General features: G+C 57.2%; 5 protein-coding genes across 5 annotated transcripts; 2 read left to right on the top strand and 3 right to left on the bottom strand.

The window, feature by feature from the left end:
• Positions 1–1,300: 1,300 nt before the first annotated feature.
• On the top strand, positions 1,301–2,771 carry VTJ04DRAFT_2761 (uncharacterized protein; the record flags this gene model as incomplete). The annotated part of the gene is made up of 3 exons (XM_069360586.1): positions 1,301–1,532; positions 1,594–1,759; positions 1,826–2,771. The coding sequence occupies 3 exons, from the start codon at positions 1,301–1,303 to the stop codon at positions 2,769–2,771; spliced, it is 1,344 nt and encodes a 447-aa protein (XP_069221282.1).
• Positions 2,772–2,807: 36 nt separating this feature from the next.
• VTJ04DRAFT_2760 (uncharacterized protein) lies at positions 2,808–3,011 on the top strand (the record flags this gene model as incomplete). Its single annotated transcript, XM_069360585.1, has 1 exon — positions 2,808–3,011. The coding sequence occupies one exon, from the start codon at positions 2,808–2,810 to the stop codon at positions 3,009–3,011; it is 204 nt and encodes a 67-aa protein (XP_069221281.1).
• Positions 3,012–3,495: 484 nt separating this feature from the next.
• Positions 3,496–7,920, bottom strand: VTJ04DRAFT_2759 (uncharacterized protein; the record flags this gene model as incomplete). The annotated part of the gene is made up of 5 exons (XM_069360583.1): positions 3,496–5,770; positions 5,854–6,040; positions 6,099–6,989; positions 7,050–7,166; positions 7,239–7,920. 5 exons carry the CDS (start codon positions 7,918–7,920, stop codon positions 3,496–3,498), a joined length of 4,152 nt encoding a protein of 1,383 aa, XP_069221280.1.
• Positions 7,921–10,662: 2,742 nt separating this feature from the next.
• VTJ04DRAFT_2758 (uncharacterized protein) lies at positions 10,663–12,229 on the bottom strand (the record flags this gene model as incomplete). The annotated part of the gene is made up of 4 exons (XM_069360582.1): positions 10,663–11,696; positions 11,771–11,820; positions 11,882–12,107; positions 12,184–12,229. 4 exons carry the CDS (start codon positions 12,227–12,229, stop codon positions 10,663–10,665), a joined length of 1,356 nt encoding a protein of 451 aa, XP_069221279.1.
• A 6,149-nt stretch (positions 12,230–18,378) lies between these two features.
• On the bottom strand, positions 18,379–19,403 carry VTJ04DRAFT_2757 (uncharacterized protein; the record flags this gene model as incomplete). The annotated part of the gene is made up of 2 exons (XM_069360581.1): positions 18,379–19,165; positions 19,228–19,403. The coding sequence occupies 2 exons, from the start codon at positions 19,401–19,403 to the stop codon at positions 18,379–18,381; spliced, it is 963 nt and encodes a 320-aa protein (XP_069221278.1).
• Between the last annotated feature and the right edge of the window lie 142 nt (positions 19,404–19,545).

The raw sequence follows: 19,545 nt of genomic DNA, 5'->3' as shown, positions 1-19,545 counted from the left end.
TGCGAAGCTTCGAAGATGTGATGGGGTTTTCAGTTGTCAGTTGATTTTGGGTCTGGACTTTGGGTGCTTGGGATGGTAGGGCAGTTTGTCTTTTTCAGGAAACTGGCCCTTGATATCCGAGAGTTGCTGTAGATCGGGTATTCCGGTTTGCTGGACAAGCTTCATAACACAACATCAAAATGTGCAAGACCTGGGCCACTTTGCCGGCCCTGCCAAGTACTCATACATACCTTGCCTACTTATATAACCTACTTCTCGACCCAGGCCACTCTACGCCACTACAGGTTCCTCTAGCCACGTCCCCCGTTTCTACTCTTGCTATACTGCTTACTCAATACACTCCATTTTCTTAGAGTTTGACTCGGCCAAGCCCCTGAGAATCATAGACATCCGACGGACATACTTACCCGACGGATGATGATCACCATGCCCCGATTGATGGGTCAGGCAGAATGTTGAACCAAAAGAGGGGAATGACAGCCGCAATCACTAGCGTCCTGCACCTAGCCACCAGGCAGCTGCACCGCCCAGGATTTGGCCAAGACGTTCCATCACGTTAATTATCGTCTTGGCGACACAGCCTTGTTGTGGGGGTGAGCCCTGCCGTCCCGGGATTCCCAGCCCAGCTACTCCGTAGCCCCAGCCCAGTTGTCAGAGTGCCATCGTCGGCAACAAACCCTCCCACACCGCTGGCGACCCGTGCTGCTGCTGGAAGCTCTCGCGCGCGGACCGACCAATGGCCCGAACCTGCGGATCTCTGTTGTTTGTGTGGGACTGGGACTTTGCGCGGCTTGTCACCATGGCCTGCCCATGATTGCAACACCAAATCGAGTAAGGCTGTGCTGACAAGCTGCAGCATTTACCACCCGAACCAACCCCATTTGCCCGACCCCGGCTCTGCCTTCCACCTAGCTGCATGGGGCTGAAGTGAACGTACACAATAGGTTAAGAATGTTGGTATTCGCGGGTCCTCGGGCCCAAGGGTCCTTGGGCTGAGGCGGCTCTTCTTTTTCTTTGCTCTCAGCTCGTGGAGGCGTCGGTCAGCCACCCCTTTTTGTTCAACTCTTGGGGCCAAACCCGACGCTCTTCTTCTTCACACAGCCCGGAGGACGGACGTCAACGCCAAAGCCAAACACGTCCCGAGAGGATCTCTGCCCGTTGGACGCCGAATCCGCGCATAAGTACTCAGTAGTTGGTTGGCAGCGGATTGGTTGAGTTGCTTGCCCGATCCGATCCTCTCTTCCCCTCTCTCCCCCAAGTCCGCGCCGCAGCTCGCTGCGCGCATTACAAAGCCCGCGACATGCGGTCTCTTCTCTGGATCGTCGCGGCTTCGAGCCAGCTCATGAGCGCGAATGCTGCAGTCCAGCTTGATTATACCCCCTTGGAGCTCCCCAAGGAAACCGGGACCTCAGTCCCCGAGGGTGCTGTCGGTTGGTCACCGGCGCCGACAGAGGCTCCGGAACGGAGAGGTCGGCTGGACTGGAGGCAGCTGAACCGGAAGACTTGCGGATACTACTTTGAAGACGGAGAGAGTAAGTGAACATGAAGTCCGGTGTCTTTGCGAACGGTGTAGTAACCGAGATTTGTCAAAAGCATATGTTTTCGACTGCACTGGCTCGTCCACGTGCGTGACTGATACGATCAATAACATCGTCGGTTGCGGTTATGGAACGAGAGCCAATACTTACGCCTACTGCCTCAACTACGATGCCTACAATTCAGGTCTTTGTGACGAAGCCGGCACGGCGACGGGTTGCTGGTATGTCCTCACCATTCGTTCATCCAGAGCGAAGTTGTTACTCGGTCGCTAACCCGCCCTCTTCAGTCGATCTTCGGCATACCCTGAGTGCATCCAGGCTTTCTGGCCCGGGGCTACCACGTACTCGGCGTTTATGTGTGGCGCCGCCAGCGAACGCGGTTGGGTCGGGACCATGTACTCCACGTCTGTCAACCCGGCGGAAATTACGGATATCACCACCACCACCAGAATCAGAACCAGCACACCCGTCGACGACGATGAGACCACCACCACTTCCAGGACCCGCACCAGGACATCGACGTCTACGGACCCTGCTGATCCCGACAACTCTGACGATGAGTCCAGCGACGGCAACAACGGCGGCAACAACCGCAGCAACAACGGCAACAATGACGACGGAGGCTCCCCCCTCCCCGCCATCATCGGCGGCACCGTTGGCGGTGTCGCCGTGTTGGGTATCATTGCCGGCGTCATCACCTGGATGGTCCTCCGCAATAGGAGGCGGAACCAAGATGAGAGCGTTGCTCCCACCATGAGCAGCCCGGCGCCCCCGCCCGGCCCTTCCCCCATGACCCAGAACACCGTCCCGACCACCCCTGGCCAGCCTATCCCGCCCACGCCCGGCACCGTCGACTCGGGCTACTTCTACCCGACCAGCACAGTCAACTCCATGTACGCGCCGGTGCCGCCCGCGTCGCCGCCGCCCATGAGCGTCGTCAGCAACGACCCGCGCGGCTCCGTCTTCTACGACCAGCCCAAGTACGTCCCCTACCAGCCGGCCACGTCGCCGCCGCCGCCGTCGTTCGCGGCGTCGGAGCTCGACGCCAGCACGACCGTTGTGCGCGGCAACGCGGAGAACCCCGCCGAGGTGATGGGCAGCATCCCGGAGGGGCCGTGGCAGCCGCAGACTCCTCAACAGCAGTCGCCGCAGCAATATTCGCCGCCGCCGCCGGCAGGTCAGCAGCAACAGTTCCAGCCGCCGCCGCAGCAACAACAGCAGTGGGGGCAGTAATCGCCGCGGTAGGATTGAGTAAAATGAAGCTGTGTGATGAGTGGAATTTCGTTTTTCATCGGTGTTTATGAAGATCGATATCTCACTTGGGAAGGGACATACTTGGGTGATTTGGGATTTGGTCAATATGCAAGGAAATTAATGGGTTCAATTGGCTATATGGGATTTACGGCGGGGTTTACCTTTTACCTACGGGATGTTTACGGGCTTAAGTGCCATATTCTGTCGAGGTTGACATAATTTTCAAATAAATATCTTTATCTATTCTATGGCAAGACGCTGAAGCTCTGAAATGGGTACCTTGAGGCATTGTGACTGTGGGCTAGTCGGATGGGGGAGGTACCGGTGAGTTGGACCGGCTCCGATATCGACCTCCTAGAATGTTTGATCGATGATCGGCATGGATCGACCTGCTGTGGCGTCCCGAGCTCCGACTCCATGCATGTCTGTACATACGCTCGGGCCGAGGTTGAGATGTGAAACGGACTACAGGGCGGATGAAGAGTCCTAGGGATAGAAGAGGAAGGGAGAGATGATTGATTGTAGCCCGTTATTACTGTCTTACAACCCAGACCTGCGGGGTCCCTGAGAGAAGTGAAACAGAAAGGACCAAAAAACAATCTCAACCAAAACATATAAACAACCATTCAGGAATATAGCCCAAAACGCCTACCCATCCAAAGAGCGAAATCATACATAGGCATCAAACACCCTCCAGCTCCTCCTAATACAACAACTCACCCCCTTCCACCATAGCCTTGAACTTATCATTCGGCTCCTCAAACCGATACCCCTTTCCGCGCGTCACCCGGTCCACCTCCTGCCTCACCATCGGATACACATCCTTCCACGCGTTCCTCCCCATCCACCCGTCCAGATGTCCATACCCCGGAACCACCCTGCGCCGGTACATGCCCGTGTCGCCAAACGCCTTGCACAGCGCCTCGTACGACCTCTCGGTCGCCTCGGGCGACAGCACCGCGTTCTGCCGGCCCGAGAACAACATGACCGGCAAACCCTTGAGGAGGGCGATATTGTTATCGGTGGCCAGCGGTTCGTAATCCGGCGGGTTGGACAGCACTTGGCCGGCCAGCCCGGAGCGCATGAGCAGGTCCATCTCGCGCATGTTGACGCCGCCGAAAAAGCGGTCGATGTGCCGGTGCGTGGCCTCGTTGAGGTTGACGTGGCTCCAGCACCGGCCGAAGACGAAGGACGTGCGGTGGCACGCGGCGCTGCGGCAGATTTCTCGCCGGGGCTGCGGGTAGAAGCGCAGGAGTTGGTTCAAAAAGCGCTGGGTCAGCGACGGGTCGTTTTTGGTCGTGCCGCACGCGAACCAGCTGCCCGCGACTAAAGTGTAGAGCTTGTCCAGCGGCATGCCCAGCAGCTTGTTGCCGCTCCAGAGCTTGCCGTAGTTGACGGGGGACCAGACCGGGTGCATGAACACCTGCGAGCACGTCAGGCCGAGCAGGTAGTTGGCAGGGATGGTGCCGTCGAGCAGGCCCGAGGCGAGAGCCACGCTGCCCATGCAGTGCGCGATGGTGTAGACGGGGTGAGGGCCCTGCTCGCGCCGGATGTGCTCGTAGCACGCCAGGATGTCGAGACGCGCGTCGTAAGTGGTCGCGTCGGAGCCTGCCATCATGAGCTGGCTGATGCGGTGGACCGTGATGTAGACGCGGTAGCCGGCGCGGGTGAAGTAGTTGACGGCGTTGAAGGGGATGGTGGGCAGGGCGTAGATCTGGTGGTCTACCGCCGCGCCGGGGATCATGAAGAGGTTGCGGATGTTGGCCGGGCTGCCGTCCCCCGGGATATGGGTAGGTTCCCAGACGTGCATGCGCGAAGTGACGCCGTCGCGCGCGACGATATCAACGGAGCGCGTCGGGGGTGTGTCGTTGATGAAGCCGCTGGGCACCTTGGCTGGGTACTCGAGTGGTGTGAAGGGGGCTAGGAAGAGGGAGAGCGACTTGCGAGTGAAGTAGGTGAGGAAGCTAGCGGCGCTGAGGGCGCGGGTGAAAGCGTTGCGGCCCGTGGGGGTCATGGTGTTGAGTTGAGCGACAAAGTCCTCAGGCAGGATGTGCATGATGCCCTTGGCCACGACGGCGCCGCGGCGCCAGGCGTGCTCGTCGTCCGGGTTGGAGCACATCTTTGGGTCGTGCTCGCTGACGGTCACGTAGAGGGTGCTCGTGGCGCGCCAGAACTTGCCCGGCGACAGAGCCACAGAGGAGTCCACCACCTTGTAGCCGTGAAAGTGCAGGCGTTGCCCGTTCACACCGATCATGTCGAAGTCGTAGGTCAAATTCTGCGTCCCAGGGGACTTGTCGTCGGTGATGAACAGGTTGAACTCGCCGCGTCGGACCATGAATGGCGAGCCGGGGATGGATGGACAAGCGAAAGTCCCGGTCAGCATGGCCCGGTGCTGCTCGTGCCTGATGAGGTCGCGAGTGTTGAAGGACTGTACGCTGAGAAACAACCGGGCACTCTCGCACCGCGACTTGGCTACGCGGTAGGCCAGCTCGTACGTCTCCCGGTTGTCCTCGCAGTGCCACTTGGGTTCGTAGTGCACAAATCCGGACATAACCTCGGTGAAACCGATGCCGCTGGCATTGACATCACGCGCCTGACGGATCACAGCATTGGCCACATTGAGGCTCTCAAATTCTTCATCATCCTGGAGAGGGACTTCAAGCACCGGGAGGCTCAACTGCGGTTGTGGTTTCGGCAGGAAGGATGTCGGGATATGCGCCGGCTCGCCGAACAGGTCGAGGATGCCGTTCTTCTCCTGGCTGATGGTGAGACCCTTGGACGCGGCATAGGCTTCGACAGATCGCTCTGCCAGGGCGGCAATGGTAGCGAAGGGGTTCGCGCCCAGGGCAGTCGGGATCACAGCACCGTCTGTGACAATAAGACCGTCATACGTCTCACAACCTTTGCCCGTGAAGACTTGACCTATATGGTTGGTGACACCCGTGCTTCCCGTGTTGTCGCTCGCCATGCAAGCACCGCTGCAAGGAGAGAATAAGGTTAGAGTGACGTGGTTGTACAAAACAGAGGGAAGAGAAACGCAAGGCCCGGGGTGACAACATACCCGATAGGATGGACTGTGATCTGTTGCTGCAGAAGAGCGTGGAACGGGCTATGCACCAGCGTGCCACCGACTGCCTGAGTCGCCTTCTTGAGAGTCTCAAGTACCTCCTTGACATGGTGACCGCGCGTAACACCCAGGAACTCCAAGACGGGCTTGTCGTCCTGAAGGGTGAGCACTGCTTGGTTGCCTGGTGGAAGTTAGTATACCTGCCGAGTCGGTAGCCCCTGAAATATGTGAAAACATACTGTCGTGCGACATGACGAGGTACGTTTGTGTCCTCGCCACGGCTCCCTTCTTGAAATAGGGGCCCATGATCCAGCTGCCATACTGCGCCAGCTTGGCCTGCGTCTTTTGGAGAAGAGTTTCATTGGGCTCCTCGCTGCCGGGGAGGATCTCCAGCATAGCTTGGAAGAATGGTGTCAGAGCCTCCGGGATGACACCCTCCTCGATGACATATCCGTCCAAGGGGTTCTCATTGCCTTCCCTGCAGTCAATGACACTCGTGATGCACGGTCCAACGGGGTTGTAAGGGTCCGGATGCTCGCGACCGACGCCATTGGCGATCTCATCCGTGTTGTAGCCAAAGGCCAGGATGTCGCCGTTCCCGCTCATGTTCTGGCCGACCATGTCGCTCATCTGGAGGCCCATGGCCTTGCTGCGAAGCAGGATCTCCGTCGTCGCGATGGCGCCGGCGCCGAGGAAGACGGCCTTCTTCGCGTGCACCCACATCAGGTCGCCGTGGACGTTGGCCTTGAAGCAGCCGCGGTTCCGGCCGTACCAGGCAAAGTAGACGCGGTACCCTTCGCCGTTCTTGACCTTCTCAATGTAGCGGACCTCGCACTCGCAAAAGATCTCGGCACCCCAGTTCCAGGCGTCGGCGATATACGTGACCAGCGTAGTGTTCTTGGAGTTGTCGTTGATGCCCGTCACATCTTGGCCACTGAGCGTTGACGGGGACATGTCCACGCCGACGCTGTTGGGGCCGTTGACGAAACGCGTTGTCTGCTTGACTTTCTTGAACTTGTCTCCCATGCCTATCCGTTCGGCTTGAAGTTGCAGCAGCTTCGCCTTCTTCAGCTCCGGCCACGAGGCCGGATACTCCTGGGGATCCAGGACATCAGCAACCTTCTGGTAGTCTGCATAACATCGTCAGTACCATCCATCCTCATCTTCTCTCCCAGGAAGAATGGACTTACACCTATCCAACTCGGAGGGATTCTCCCTAATCTCGGGCGGCCACGCCTTCATCTGCAGCGTCTCTTTATCCGCCTCCATGAACACATTCGCATTGATGAGACTCGTCCCACCAAGACCTATACAAACCTCATGTTAGCACAACCTCATGCCCCTTCTTCCACTCAATAAGAAACAAACAAGCAACTCACCATTCCCGACCACCGCACTCTGCCCCCTCCCCAACACCAAATGAAACATGCCCCCCGGATCGCCCGCCTCCACCGTCTTCCCCAAGACCTGCTGAAAATGCGGTCCCGGCGCCGTCAGCACGCCCGAGCAATGCACCTCCTTGAGCGCGTCGCGGCTCTTGTGCGGGTACTCGCCGGGCCACCGCTCCCTCCCCCGCTCGAGCACGCACACCGACTGACCCGTGCGCGCCATGCGCGAGGCCGCCACGCCGCCGCCATACCCGGACCCGATGACCACCACGTCGTACGAGGTGCGCAGCAGCTCGACCGGCTTGCTCAGCCGCGGGAAGGTCTGCTCGCGCTGGCGGTTGCGCGAGGCCCGCGAGCGGAAGCTGGTGCTGGTTGCTGCGTGTTGGGGGTTGGGAGAGGAGGAGCTAGTACGGGGTGGTGGTGGTTGGGAGGTTGTGTAGGACGTCGCGGCGGTGGAGGTGTAGGCGGAGGAGGGTTGAGATTTGGAGGCGGAAGAGGAGAGGCTCGAGGAGGAAAGGGACCTCGCGTTGCCGAGGGGGGTTCCGGTGTTGCTGCCGTCTTGGTTGAACATGATGCCCATGGGGTTGCTGTTGTTGACGCCGAGGAGGCCGGGGGTCATGGGAGGAGAGGGTTGTCCATTGTTGATCTGGAGTGTGCCTGTCGACTTATCCATCATGAATTAAGGGCTACTACGGTATCAAGGGAGGGTGGTATGTATGTTGGAATGTCGATGATGCGGATGAAGCCGAGACAAGTCGGCCAGTATACACAATAGAAGGGAGACCTTTTCGGGGAAGTATACACACAGTCACAGGGTCCCCGGAGGAAAATAAAGGACTACGAAGGACAGGGGCGAGAAGAGGATATCGTCATCATCATAAATCTCATATCAGCCCGATCATACTCGGGGTATGCTCTGGGGACGCTGTTGCGCATGGCTGAGGCGTAACCTGGCCGTTCAGGGCTACTAGTTCGTCTTCCGTCATCATGGATGGTCAGTCAGGGGACGGACGGTGCCGCTCGCCGGGCAATCTTCCAGTGAATCTGGCCAGATCCAGACCATCTCCCCCACGTATCCGCCAGCCCTGCCAGCCTGAACGTCGAGGCAACGGCCTCGGTGGGTAGGTGAGCCGTTCACTAGTCCCTTGGCCTGCATATGTTACGGTGGTGCTCCGAGTGAGCGCTGCCTTGTGGCTGAGCTCACATGGGAACAAAAACGTCGCCGATCTCCTAAACGCAGGGGTTCCATTGGCCCAAATACTCTGCGCAGCAGCCGGATGTCTGCTGCAAGAGGGTGGCATTCGTGAAACAGAGGTGGATAGGATGCGCGCTGGAGCCCATCATCAGCGAGTCTCTGGCACAGAACGCAACTCATCAGCCACACAGTTCCAACAAGACCAGTGCCTTTTTTGGATCATGAACTCCCACGCGTGCCTCTTCATTGGGAGGTTCAAATGTTGCTGCCTCATGCGCTCTGCAGGAACCGCCGTTTGGCTCCGAAGCTTGGCGGCAGCAGAGCGATACTGTGGTCTTGCAAAGTGCTGCACCACCTCTTTTTCACATGGGACCCCATCGACAAGACATACTGTAGTACGGTGTAGAGGGATCAGCATTGCATCGGTATCACAACGGATGCGACTTGGGTCTAGTTGATGATGGTCGCCGAGAAGGAAGAGGATGGTTAGCTTCCAGGATGGTCCTAGCCTGCTTTTTCCCTTTTCATGTTCTTTTGCTGGCGGGGCTCATGATTGGGTGGTGAACGAATGTGACAAGGTTCCAACCTTCGATGGAAGCCTTAGGAGCCTTGCAGCGACCCGAGTTGTCGGGCAATCCATTGACGTGCGCGGGCTGGACTCGGGAACGCACGTCGCCGTTACGTCGGGGGGCCAGTGTGAGCAAGGAGGTCCCCCGTACCGTCGCACTGATTCGAGAAAATATCGACTCGGGACGCTTACATACGGATACTCGGGACGCCTTCGGAAGTTGACTCATAAGCATCTAGGTAAATTAAAACATGACACAGCATCAGTCGCCACACCATCATGTAGAGTAAGAAGAAGACGTGGTGAATCGAGTGCAAACGTTGGTTCTGGACATGCTGTTGTCAGCGGCACCCCCAAACCTCCATCTTCTCAGCTACCGGGCTCCCAGCGACCCTGGGCTGGCCGGGGGTTTCGGTCATGGTCCCGCGTCGCCCGGCCTAGAGCCGCCCGATCTGCACGCCTGGGGCGCACCAGTGCTGTGTGGCGTTGACTATCACACGTGTTGGCCCTGCTTCTATTTTCACTTTTGGTCTGAAGTATTGACTGTTGGTTTCAGAATCAGAATCGTCTTGCAGGTGAGAGCTGTTGGAGTGGATTGGAAGCGTTCAGCTGGTCGTCTTGCTGGTGATGATGTGCCGTCCTCCGGACACGGGCACTCAGCCCGTCAGGAACTCCAAGTTTCTGGTTCGGTGTGGGTAACACCATCTGAAGGCGAGGGTTGCGATGACATCGCCAGGCTGAGCTGAGACTCGGGTTACACGGCCACAACCTTCTCGGGTCTGCGTAACTTCGGCCAATTCTTTAATGTGAGTTCGTACGTCACACAAGTCAGGGGAAAGAGGAGACGAAAACCAGAGAGCGGGAAGTGAAAATGGGGGAATGGATGTTGTGTCAGTCTGACAGTGAGAACTGACGACCTGAGTTGACTGGCGTCAGGCCATCTGTCCCATGGTGATGCCAAGACAACAAAAAGCAATCACAAATCTGGGGAAGGGCTTGATGATAACCCAAGAAGAAATTTGCCACAACACCAAAAATATATTTTGGTGATGATGCAAAATATGTTTGTGCTTTTGAGAAAGTGCGATGAAAATGCGATTTCTTCCGGGTTACACCTCCAGAAGAGCAGCAGCGCTCCAGTCCCTCCACCTGTTCCGTGACAAACGGGAAAATCGCACATCCCCTCAGGGCTTAGGTAACCGCATCTTTATCATCCCTATCATCCATGACAAGAGCGTTTCGCGACTGCAACGGCAGGAACCGCTTGCGGAAGTGGAGCTTGGCGTGGGTTCGATCCCGCCTGATTGGGCAATCGCAGGTCACCTGGTTATCAAGCCGCGTGGGAATGCAGTGACAAGCGCAGGAACAGTGAGGGAAAGATCTCTTATCAGTTCAAGTCAGAATAAGTTTAATATTCAGGAAAGTCCAAGATGAAGAATAGAACAGAATAAAACTATTCCGTATCCCGCCTTCTCGGGTTCCTCCCTCTAAAAATGTCTTCCAGGGAATCTCATGTCGTTGAAACCGTTTCGAACCAACTCCATGCTGACGACCGCGAATGCCCCATCCCTCAACGCCAGAAACGCCCTTAAGAAAAAGAAACCCGAGATCCGACCCATTGAGAAACCGATTCACTGCCCTCCGTCCATCCTTCACCACCAGTCACCGTGCTCGTACATGGCCTGGGCGACCTTGACGAAGCCAGCAATGTTGGAGCCAGCCACCAAGCTGGGGAGCTCGCCCTCCTCCATGGGCACGTACTTCTTGGCGGTCTCGAGGCCGTTGTAGAAGGCGTTCTTCATGATGTCCTTCAGCTTCTGGTCGACCTCCTCCTTGGTCCACGAGAGACGCTGGCTGTTCTGAGCCATCTCGAGACCCGACACGGCGACACCACCGCAGTTGGCGGCCTTGCCCGGAGCGTACCAGATGGCGTCGCCCTTCTTGGTGCGGCGTTCGTTCTCGAACACCTCGATGGCCTCGAGAGTGCAGCCCATGTTGGAACCCTCGGCGATGAAGCGGCAGCCGTTGGCGACGAGGACCTCGGCCTCCTCCTTGCTGACCTCGTTCTGAGTGGCGCAGGGCAGGGCAACGTCGACGTGGCCGACGTGCACCCACGGGCGAGCACCCTCGATGTACTTGAGGTTGCCCTTGGGCGTGTACTCGGCGAGCGACTTGCGCTTGAGCTTGAGGTCCATGATGGCCTCGATGTCCTCGACGGTCACGAAGCCGTCATCGACAGCAACGAGGGCACCCTTGGAGTCGGAGAGCGAGACGACGGTGGCGCCGAGCTCGATGCACTTGAGCGCAGCATACTGGGCGACGTTGCCCGAGCCAGAGATGGCGACACGCTTGCCCTCCCAGCTACCAGCGCCTGCGATCTCAAGCATGTGGGTGACATAGTACACGAGGCCGTAGCCGGTGGCCTCGGGGCGGATGAGCGAGCCACCCCAGTGGGTGCCCTTGCCCGTGAGGACACCCTCGAACCTGTTGCGGTCGCGGCGGTATGTGCCGAACATGTAGCCGATCTCGCGGCCACCAACACCGATATCACCGGCCGGAACGTCCGTGTCGGCACCAATGTGCCTCGACAGCTCGCGCATGAAGGCAACGCAGAACCGACGGATCTCGGCATCGCTCTTGCCCTTAGGGTCGAAGTCGGCACCACCCTTGCCACCACCCATCATCACTAGAGAAGCTCGTCAGCAAGTGCTGCCAGCAGGAGACGATGCCCCTGAAGTCAGGGTGCCCGGGGTCACTTACGGCCAGTGAGGGCGTTCTTGAAGATCTGCTCGAAACCGAGGAACTTCAGACTATTCGTCTGTTAGCTTTCATCCTTTGTTTTCTCTTTCTTTTCTGTTCGTTTCATCTTACATCGAGAGGTTGACCGAGGGGTGCAGGCGGAGACCACCCTTGTACGGGCCAAGGGCCGAGTTGAACTGGACGCGGTAGCCGCGGTTGACCTGGAGGTTGCCGGCATCATCCTCCCAGGTGACGCGGAACTGGATGACACGCTCCGGGATCGAGACCACCTTGAGGGCCGTGCGGTACTCGGGGTGCTGCTCGAAGAGCGTCGAGTTCTCGAGAGTATAGGCAAGCTCTGTCGTCGCTCTGTCAGCCTTCTGCCGTCGTCGCCATCGCTGCCGCGTCCATGACGTTTCGCCGTCGTGACATACCCTTGTAGGCCTGCTCGAACTCAGGCTCGCTCGGAAGGTTCGACATGCTGGCGGTTGTGGTGTGGGTTGTGGTGGGTTGGTCTGAGTTCGGTTCGCTGGCCGAGTGGTCCAGATGGGATGGGTGTTTGGAGGTTGATGGTGTCGGCTGGAGCTACGCCGTGGGATGGGAGGAAAAGAGGAGGATGGCACAGGAGGAAGGGGAGAGGGACGAAGGTCTATATACACGAGATGACAGACATCCGGCACCGGGGATAGTGGGGGTTTGGACGACGTGGACAAGCAACCTTCGAGGGACGAGACGACAAGGAAGGCCGCGCAAATCCCCCGCCCCCCTTGCTCCGAACGACAGATCGGCCGAACGAGCGGGCTATCTCTTCAATGGCCACGCAGCTTTTGCTTCCGTTTCACGAGTCGGCCAACCTGGCTTGGGGTCCCGCCGGGGCAAGGACAAGCGGCGAACTTTGGGACCGCAGTCGCCGGCCGCTTTCCCCACACCAACAGCGGCGGGCCCTTCGTTGAGCGGGAACGAAGTGGCCACTTCTTGGCGAGGGTTAGGTTGGCTTGCCTTCGAGTCCGGCACCGGTTTTCGCTCTCTGTTTCGCAGTGCAGCCGGCTGCGAGATGCGACTACAGTTGCCATCCCACGCCGGGGCCGCATCGGCACCACGCTCCTATGGCATGTCGGGCCAATTGCCATTTGCCAATTTGTTTACGTGCAGCACCCTCCGACGGACACCTTGGTCTTTCTCCTCGTCCACACTGCTGCTCTGCCACTACGAACTGACCACCAGCTGGTTCTGTGTGAGCTGTTTTTTTTTATTTCCCTCATCTCAGATCAGCATCCGGCTTCGCAGTGGTGGTGGTGGACGGCGTCGCCGCTCCCGCCACACCGTATCTTATCGATATTCAGCTGGGATGCTGGGCTGTTGATTGGTGTTGGACGTCGTGGAGGTCGGACAGGGTTGGGACGGGACTGCCTTGCTCGTTCCCAGGAACGCAACCTCCAGAGGCCCCAAGGGTGGTGGTGGTGGGTGGTGGGGGTCGTCTCTGCCGTGACACGGCTCCAGCCTTGACAGTATCCGACATCATCAATAATTGGACAAGTATGTAGACAACACTGGATAAATCCAGGATGGTAATTCTCACGGATACGTGCTAGCTGGCCGCCGCGCATCGGCGGCGAGTCGAGTCATTGAAGGATCCCATAGCTTTGCTTGCTCTTGCATGCAGTGGTGTCCTGCACAGTGACGAAGTGACGAGGCGACAGCAGCAATGGTGGTGGGGCTCCGCGCTCGGCATGGATGCAGACGGGACATGCCCTGTCAATTCATGACAAAGACCACCCGGTTAGTTTTCGCGCCCGCAACCTCCGACCTCGCTAGCTCGCAGGCTCTGCCCTTCCGGATTCTTCCGAATTTGGTCAAGTCTCTCTCAAACAGTATTGTCGCCCCCTCCTCTCCTCCATCGGGGGTGCCGTGCGGAAGGCCGGGTAGATGGCGGAGATGCGTATGTTCGGTGTTCGTTCCAAAGCTGCATGGCACGCTGCTCTGTTACATGGGAGGAGGCGTTCATTTCACGGATGTTCCCATCCATCCATCCCCAAATAACTCCGCCCGCTCTCCCTTTTCGCCGCCTCGCCTTTCCGTTGATCCCGCCTTATCTGGGACCAGTAGCGCTTGGCTGGTGTAGCTAATGTCAACTACAAATCCATTACATACAAGGAAAGCTGGTTGACGGTTCGTTTCGACTTGGGGGGGAGGTTGTGTCTCTCGGCCGCCCTGTCTGTGGATGAATGAATCTGATGGCATGGTTTCATGTGTCCTTTTGCTTCATGGTCGTCGCAGTTTGATGAAAAGTCGATGGTGAGTCTGACGACGGTGGGATGCTTTTGCGTGAATTTAGATCCGACCCCCCCGTAGGTTCAGATTGGTGATAAACGGTTCTAGAAGATCTTATATCTAAGGTGGCTTGGTAAGGGGAAACCGACAGTCGAATGTTGGAGCATGTGATTGTAGTCTTCGACTGCCCGCGCGCGCTGGTGTTTGGTTCCAAGTTGGGCCTGGTCGCTTGTTTGGTCGCACAAGGGGCGGGGGAGGAAAAGGGAAAGATCTCACGCTGGATGGTTGGTGACGAGCGCCGAGAGGCGGGCGGTGGGTTTAGCGCGCGTGGCTGTTGCCCCGCAAGACATGGGTCCCATGCTTGGAGCGTGGGGTTGGATGTAACGTCGGGATTTTGCCGGTTTGGGAAGGGCATCTTGTGTGTTTTTTTATTAGAAGGTTTGGTGGTGATGGTGGTGAGGGTAGTGTAGGTTGGGGCGAGGGGAGTGGAGATGATGGATGTTGGGGGATGGGTGACGACGACGGTGACGGTGAGGTTGACGATGATGTCATGATTGATGACCTCAGGGGTGGGTTAGGGATGGTCGTATAAAAGAAGTTGGAATTACTGAAGACAATGACAGTATACATCAACGGCAAGCCTGGGAGGACGGCGGATGGAATGAGCAACGTTTGCTTCTCTTGTGTTAGTACCACTGACCGAGAGACCGGAACTGGCCTGACTTACACGCAGATCCTCTCCTCCACATCACATGCCACTGTCCACCACACCGCCATGCATCCAACCATCCCTTCGGCGCCATGCCATCACAACCCCTTCTTATATCTGTGGTACCACGACACCGGCTACACGATCCGATCCGATCCGAGTCACACCCTCCTGTTCCCTTCCGTTCCAATCCCTTCACATGCCATGGCACAGGTAGGCGAGATGCCACGCGGATGCCACTGTCTGATATGAGCGGCGGCGGCGGCTATCCACGCCGGCGGGATGCCCTACTTAAGTGCCTAGGTACCCGCCACCGCCACGCCGAGATAAGCCATCCCCGGCTCGTTCCGCACTTACATACATCGTCCACGCTGTGTCGTGTCCCTCCTTGGGCTAGGTAAGTAGAGGTTTGGGTTGGTGGGTGCTTGCTGGGCCGGGTAGGTGGTTTATCCCTGGCTTGGCGAAGCACGTCATAACCTGCCTAACGTCAGGTACCGCTGCCCTGTGGATGGTATTGGTTGTTGGATGGGTTGGGGTTTACTTACAGGTGTTGTTGGAGAAGGCGGTGTGGCGTCGCTAGTATCACTTCCTGTCTTCACTGTCCTTGGTTGTGGCCCGGGTCAAGTGGATCAGTATATGATTGGAGGCTCATGAACTCACGGCTAACTGCCCGGCTGACAAACCGTCTTGACCACTTGTGATAGTGTGCGTACGGTATAAACTGTGTGTCATGCCCGATATGCCATTGAACTTGGACCAGGTGTATACTTCGAAGCAACGCTACTTGTACATACATGGTCAGGTCAGGATATACGATGGCGGTAAACATAGTGGCTGTTCAAAGCCACAACAAGGGTTTGTCCTGATGTCTACTACGTACTGCTAACTTTCGATCAAGGACACATGACCAAGTTGCCAGTTCACCGACATGCTTGGCGTACCTGATGTCAGGAAAGATTCTGGGACTTCTTATCAGGGTATGGCTTCTAGGACAAGTAGTGCTTCAACCGTCTTTGATGCCGAGAGGGATAAATGGACATGAAGGGTGTCAATGAGCACCCCGACTTCTCCCCGGAGATGCCGACATAGCTTGAGCCTTGTTGGGACATAACAAAACGGTGTGGATTCGAAGTGTCTTCTTAAAGTTCCCTATCTCTAATAAGTTTCAAGGTCCACTGTCTGCTCATCCGCCCATCCCGTCATCGCAGGAGCCAACCGGAACGCCGAGAGATAGCGCCAAACTTTATCTTGACCCCCGGGATCTTCTGTACCCCTCTCGTTAGCAGGAACAAGATTCACGGAATCATTGGTTGGAGGCTTCGGCATAAGGCTACCGTTCTCGAGTCGCTTGGGGGATCGAAACCCGGCCGGCATCGCAACCCCGAGTCCACCTTGTTGTGGATGTAGGGACTCAGCTGTTACACAAGTCATGTGTGGATGGAACTGTACCTAGAAGAGGTCGAGGATGCTTACGAAAGGCAAATGACCAAACAAACAGCCGATAACACCGTTCGCTGTGCTGTGTGTCAAAAGTGTGGAACACAGGTCCAGGTACAGGGGAGAGAACGACAGAACCATAGTCTTGGTTGCAGATGAATGCCGGTTCTAGCCGGATTCGACGATGTCAGCCTCCTAGTGGGCACCAGTGACGTGTGTCCTGGAGGCTCCGGCTGTCTGGTTTGAATAATCGTTTTCCTCCGACGTCTCCATCAAAGGTTGGTTTATCTCCGGCTTTCACCTGAAGGGATGTATAGCAGGGATTGGGCTTGTTGCAGCTATCGATGAAGATTCATGTTCAAGGGACAGTTTTTGACATTGCCACGTTCGACAGCTGTATGTCTTTCGAGTGAACATCGGGCAGTTAACAAGACGGGACTTTGGACTGTTAAGCAAAGCGCCGTCTACTTAGACAAGACGTCTACGAACCGCCTTCTCTGATCTAATCATACTACGTCTGAACTTCCTGGGCCAGATGACGAGGCGCCAAATTACCAACCAACCCTCTATAGCAAGCACAGAAGACATCCATCCGCGGTCTTTGGAGTCAAACAAAACATCCTAGAAACGACTTGACAAATTCCCCTTACAGATCTGTGAAAAGATAACGGTGTGTGAGATCCAGCCGGCCGACGGGTCGTGGCAATGTCCCCTGTGGAGCCCGTTTGGGCCGGAAGATTCGGCTGTTGGGACTGGGAATATGCTGGTAGGTAAAATGTCGGAGAACAGTATCCATGAACAAACAACAAGAAGCAATCCCTAGTTTTTCCTATCATGTATGGCTTTGGCCATTTATTTGTCTGGAAACTCTGCGGTTAGCAGTCAGGAGGGCAGGAGAGGAAGCGAACCTCTAGGGCCGATAGACGCGGACACGAAGTCTTCCAGGTATCTGACCCGACACCGGCGACTTTGACGTCACATAATGATACAGGCAGACAGACGTAGGAGTGAGATTGGATAGGGAGTGGAGGAAGGCTGCCTGTCTTCCCGAGCAGTCCTCGTTTTCGGTCCGGTGAGCCAATCCACCGGCCTCGGCCTTTTTGCACACCATGCAAGGACCGACTCGGCGACCTATTTCCGGTTGACCAACACGTTAGGGCCATCGACCGTCCGGCCGAGAGGGGCCAGGTCGGGCCGGAGGTCGGAGATAAACGTAGTGGGTCTCAAGGGGCTCGACGGTTGCGGGCCTTTTTCTGCCAGGCCGGGATCGGGGGTCGCAGCGCACAAGACGGGCTTGTGTAACCGGCCGAGCCTCAGATCGACGACCGCGACCTACCGGCCAGAGATGTGGAGACTCGGGAGTCTGTTATCTCAGGTTATAATGTATGTACTTGATCCTTGTTTCTGGTTTAGCATTGAAGAGAAATATGAGGCGCTTCAGGTTGACGGTGAGGTGTGGATGATGTGGAAACTCTTGATACAGGGAGAAGGGTGTGTATCCCAACAGAGATATCGTCCATCAGATATATGGTTTGGTTCAGTCTTTTGAAGGCAAACGATGGTGTCTAGCCGTCCTCTCATCCCTTGTCATCCACGTCTTGAGGCATCACAGGTCGTCTCTCATCCCTGCGCACCCTCAAAACGACATCGCCAAATCCATCAGAACAATACATTGACTGAGATCCAGCAACAGCAAGCCAGCGCACGGAACGAAGAGATCAAAACGTTGCCACAACATTTGTCATCCATTCATAAGGTACAGAATACACATACACCAACGCCGTGCCAGGCATTCCTCTCTGCCCCACCGGGTATATCTGGGTCCCTAACCACCCGTTTACCCAACCTTCAGTCCTCTATGAACACAAGGCTGGCTAGAACAAACACGAAGACCCAAGCAAATACCCAACCACGACAAGTACAGGACCAAGACTCATAACCTCGTAAGGAAGAAACAGATCTGATTTGGGCGGTTGAGGACTAACACATCACACAACACATCTACCACACACCCTCCACACTCCACCCAAGCCAGTTTCCATATCCTTCCCAAAAAAAAGTTTGATATTGGTATCTGAGAGAATAGAAAAAAAGTCTCGAGGAGAAATAAGGTTGACTACATCGTCAAGCAGAAGAGAACAAAGAAAAGCCGACAACGAAAGAAACCACCGCTAACCCCAAACTTTCCTTTTCCTTTCTCATCCCATCTCCTTTACGACACCTGCATAACCATGGGGCCGGCAACGATGATGTCATCAGTAAGCTTGCCGTCAAGCGGGCCCGCGCTCGCCAGGTTGACGTAGACGATGCCCGACAGACCCTGGGGGATGACGCAGCCGGTGGCCTGGTCGAAGGGAGTGAAGGTGGTGCCGCCGGGAACGACGCCGCCGGCGGTGAAGGCGCAGTGGGTGGCGCCGGCCTGGGCCTCGCTCTGGGGCTGGATGGTGGCGCCGGCAGCGGCAACGGCGGGGGCGCCGCCGGCGAGGCTCAGGGTGGGGAAGGCGGTGAGGATGAGGTTGGAGCCCTCGGGGCAGCTGGTGATGAAGGGGGCCGCGAGGGAGAAGATCTGCTTGGGGCTGAGCGGGGGGTCGAAGGCGGTGGGGACGGCGACGGCCTTGGAGGCGGTGCGGACAAAGGTCTGGTGGCGCGCCTCGACGGTCATGATGGAGCCTGCGGTGGTGAGGATGGAGCCGTCAGAGATGAGAGCGGCGGCGGCGAGGTAGGCGGACACGCCGACCTGCTCGAGCACGGCGGCCGTCGCGACCATGCCGGCGGCGTCGGTGAAGCCGAAATTGTACTGGCACTGCTGGACGGGCTGGACGCCGGCCTGGGCGATGGCGCTCTGGAGGAGGACGACGTGCTCCTCCTCCGTCTTGCCAATGTTGATGAGGTCATCGATCTGCCGCTGGTCGAGGCCGAGAGCCTGGAAGTCAGTGGCAGGGAATTGGGCGAAGCCTTGCTGGTAGAAGGTAGCCTCGAGCCACTCAAGAGTGAGGGCGCTGGATGAAGGTTAGCATGTGTTTGTGCTGCTGAGAAGTGAGATCAGGGAGAAGCGGCGTACAATTGAAGAATGTCGATGTCGGTCAGACCGAGAGCAGCAGCCGCGGCGTTCTGGCGCTTCGCGTGCTCGTACATCCTCATTTGGCTCTGAGTGAGCTTGGGAACGGCGGGAAGGGCTGAGGTCACGGCGGCAAGGCCGGCCACGACGGCGCCGAGAGTGCTCCTGAGGGAAGGCATATTGTCGTATGTGTATGTCCCCTTGTTGTCTCTTGGTTGAATCCCTTTTTGTCTTTTCTGTTCTCTCCCTTCGTAACCTCCCGAGGCGAAGTGAGTTTTGCTGGTCGAAAAGAAGCCGGAGTATAGGGCCGCCTGCCTGAGG

This window comes from Mycothermus thermophilus, assembly GCF_041956435.1.
Source record: "Mycothermus thermophilus strain CBS 625.91 unplaced genomic scaffold VTJ04scaffold_2, whole genome shotgun sequence".
NCBI lineage: Eukaryota > Fungi > Ascomycota > Sordariomycetes > Sordariales > Chaetomiaceae > Mycothermus > Mycothermus thermophilus.
The sequence above is the reverse complement of the archived record's forward strand: the minus strand, read 5'-3'. Positions and strand labels throughout refer to the sequence as shown.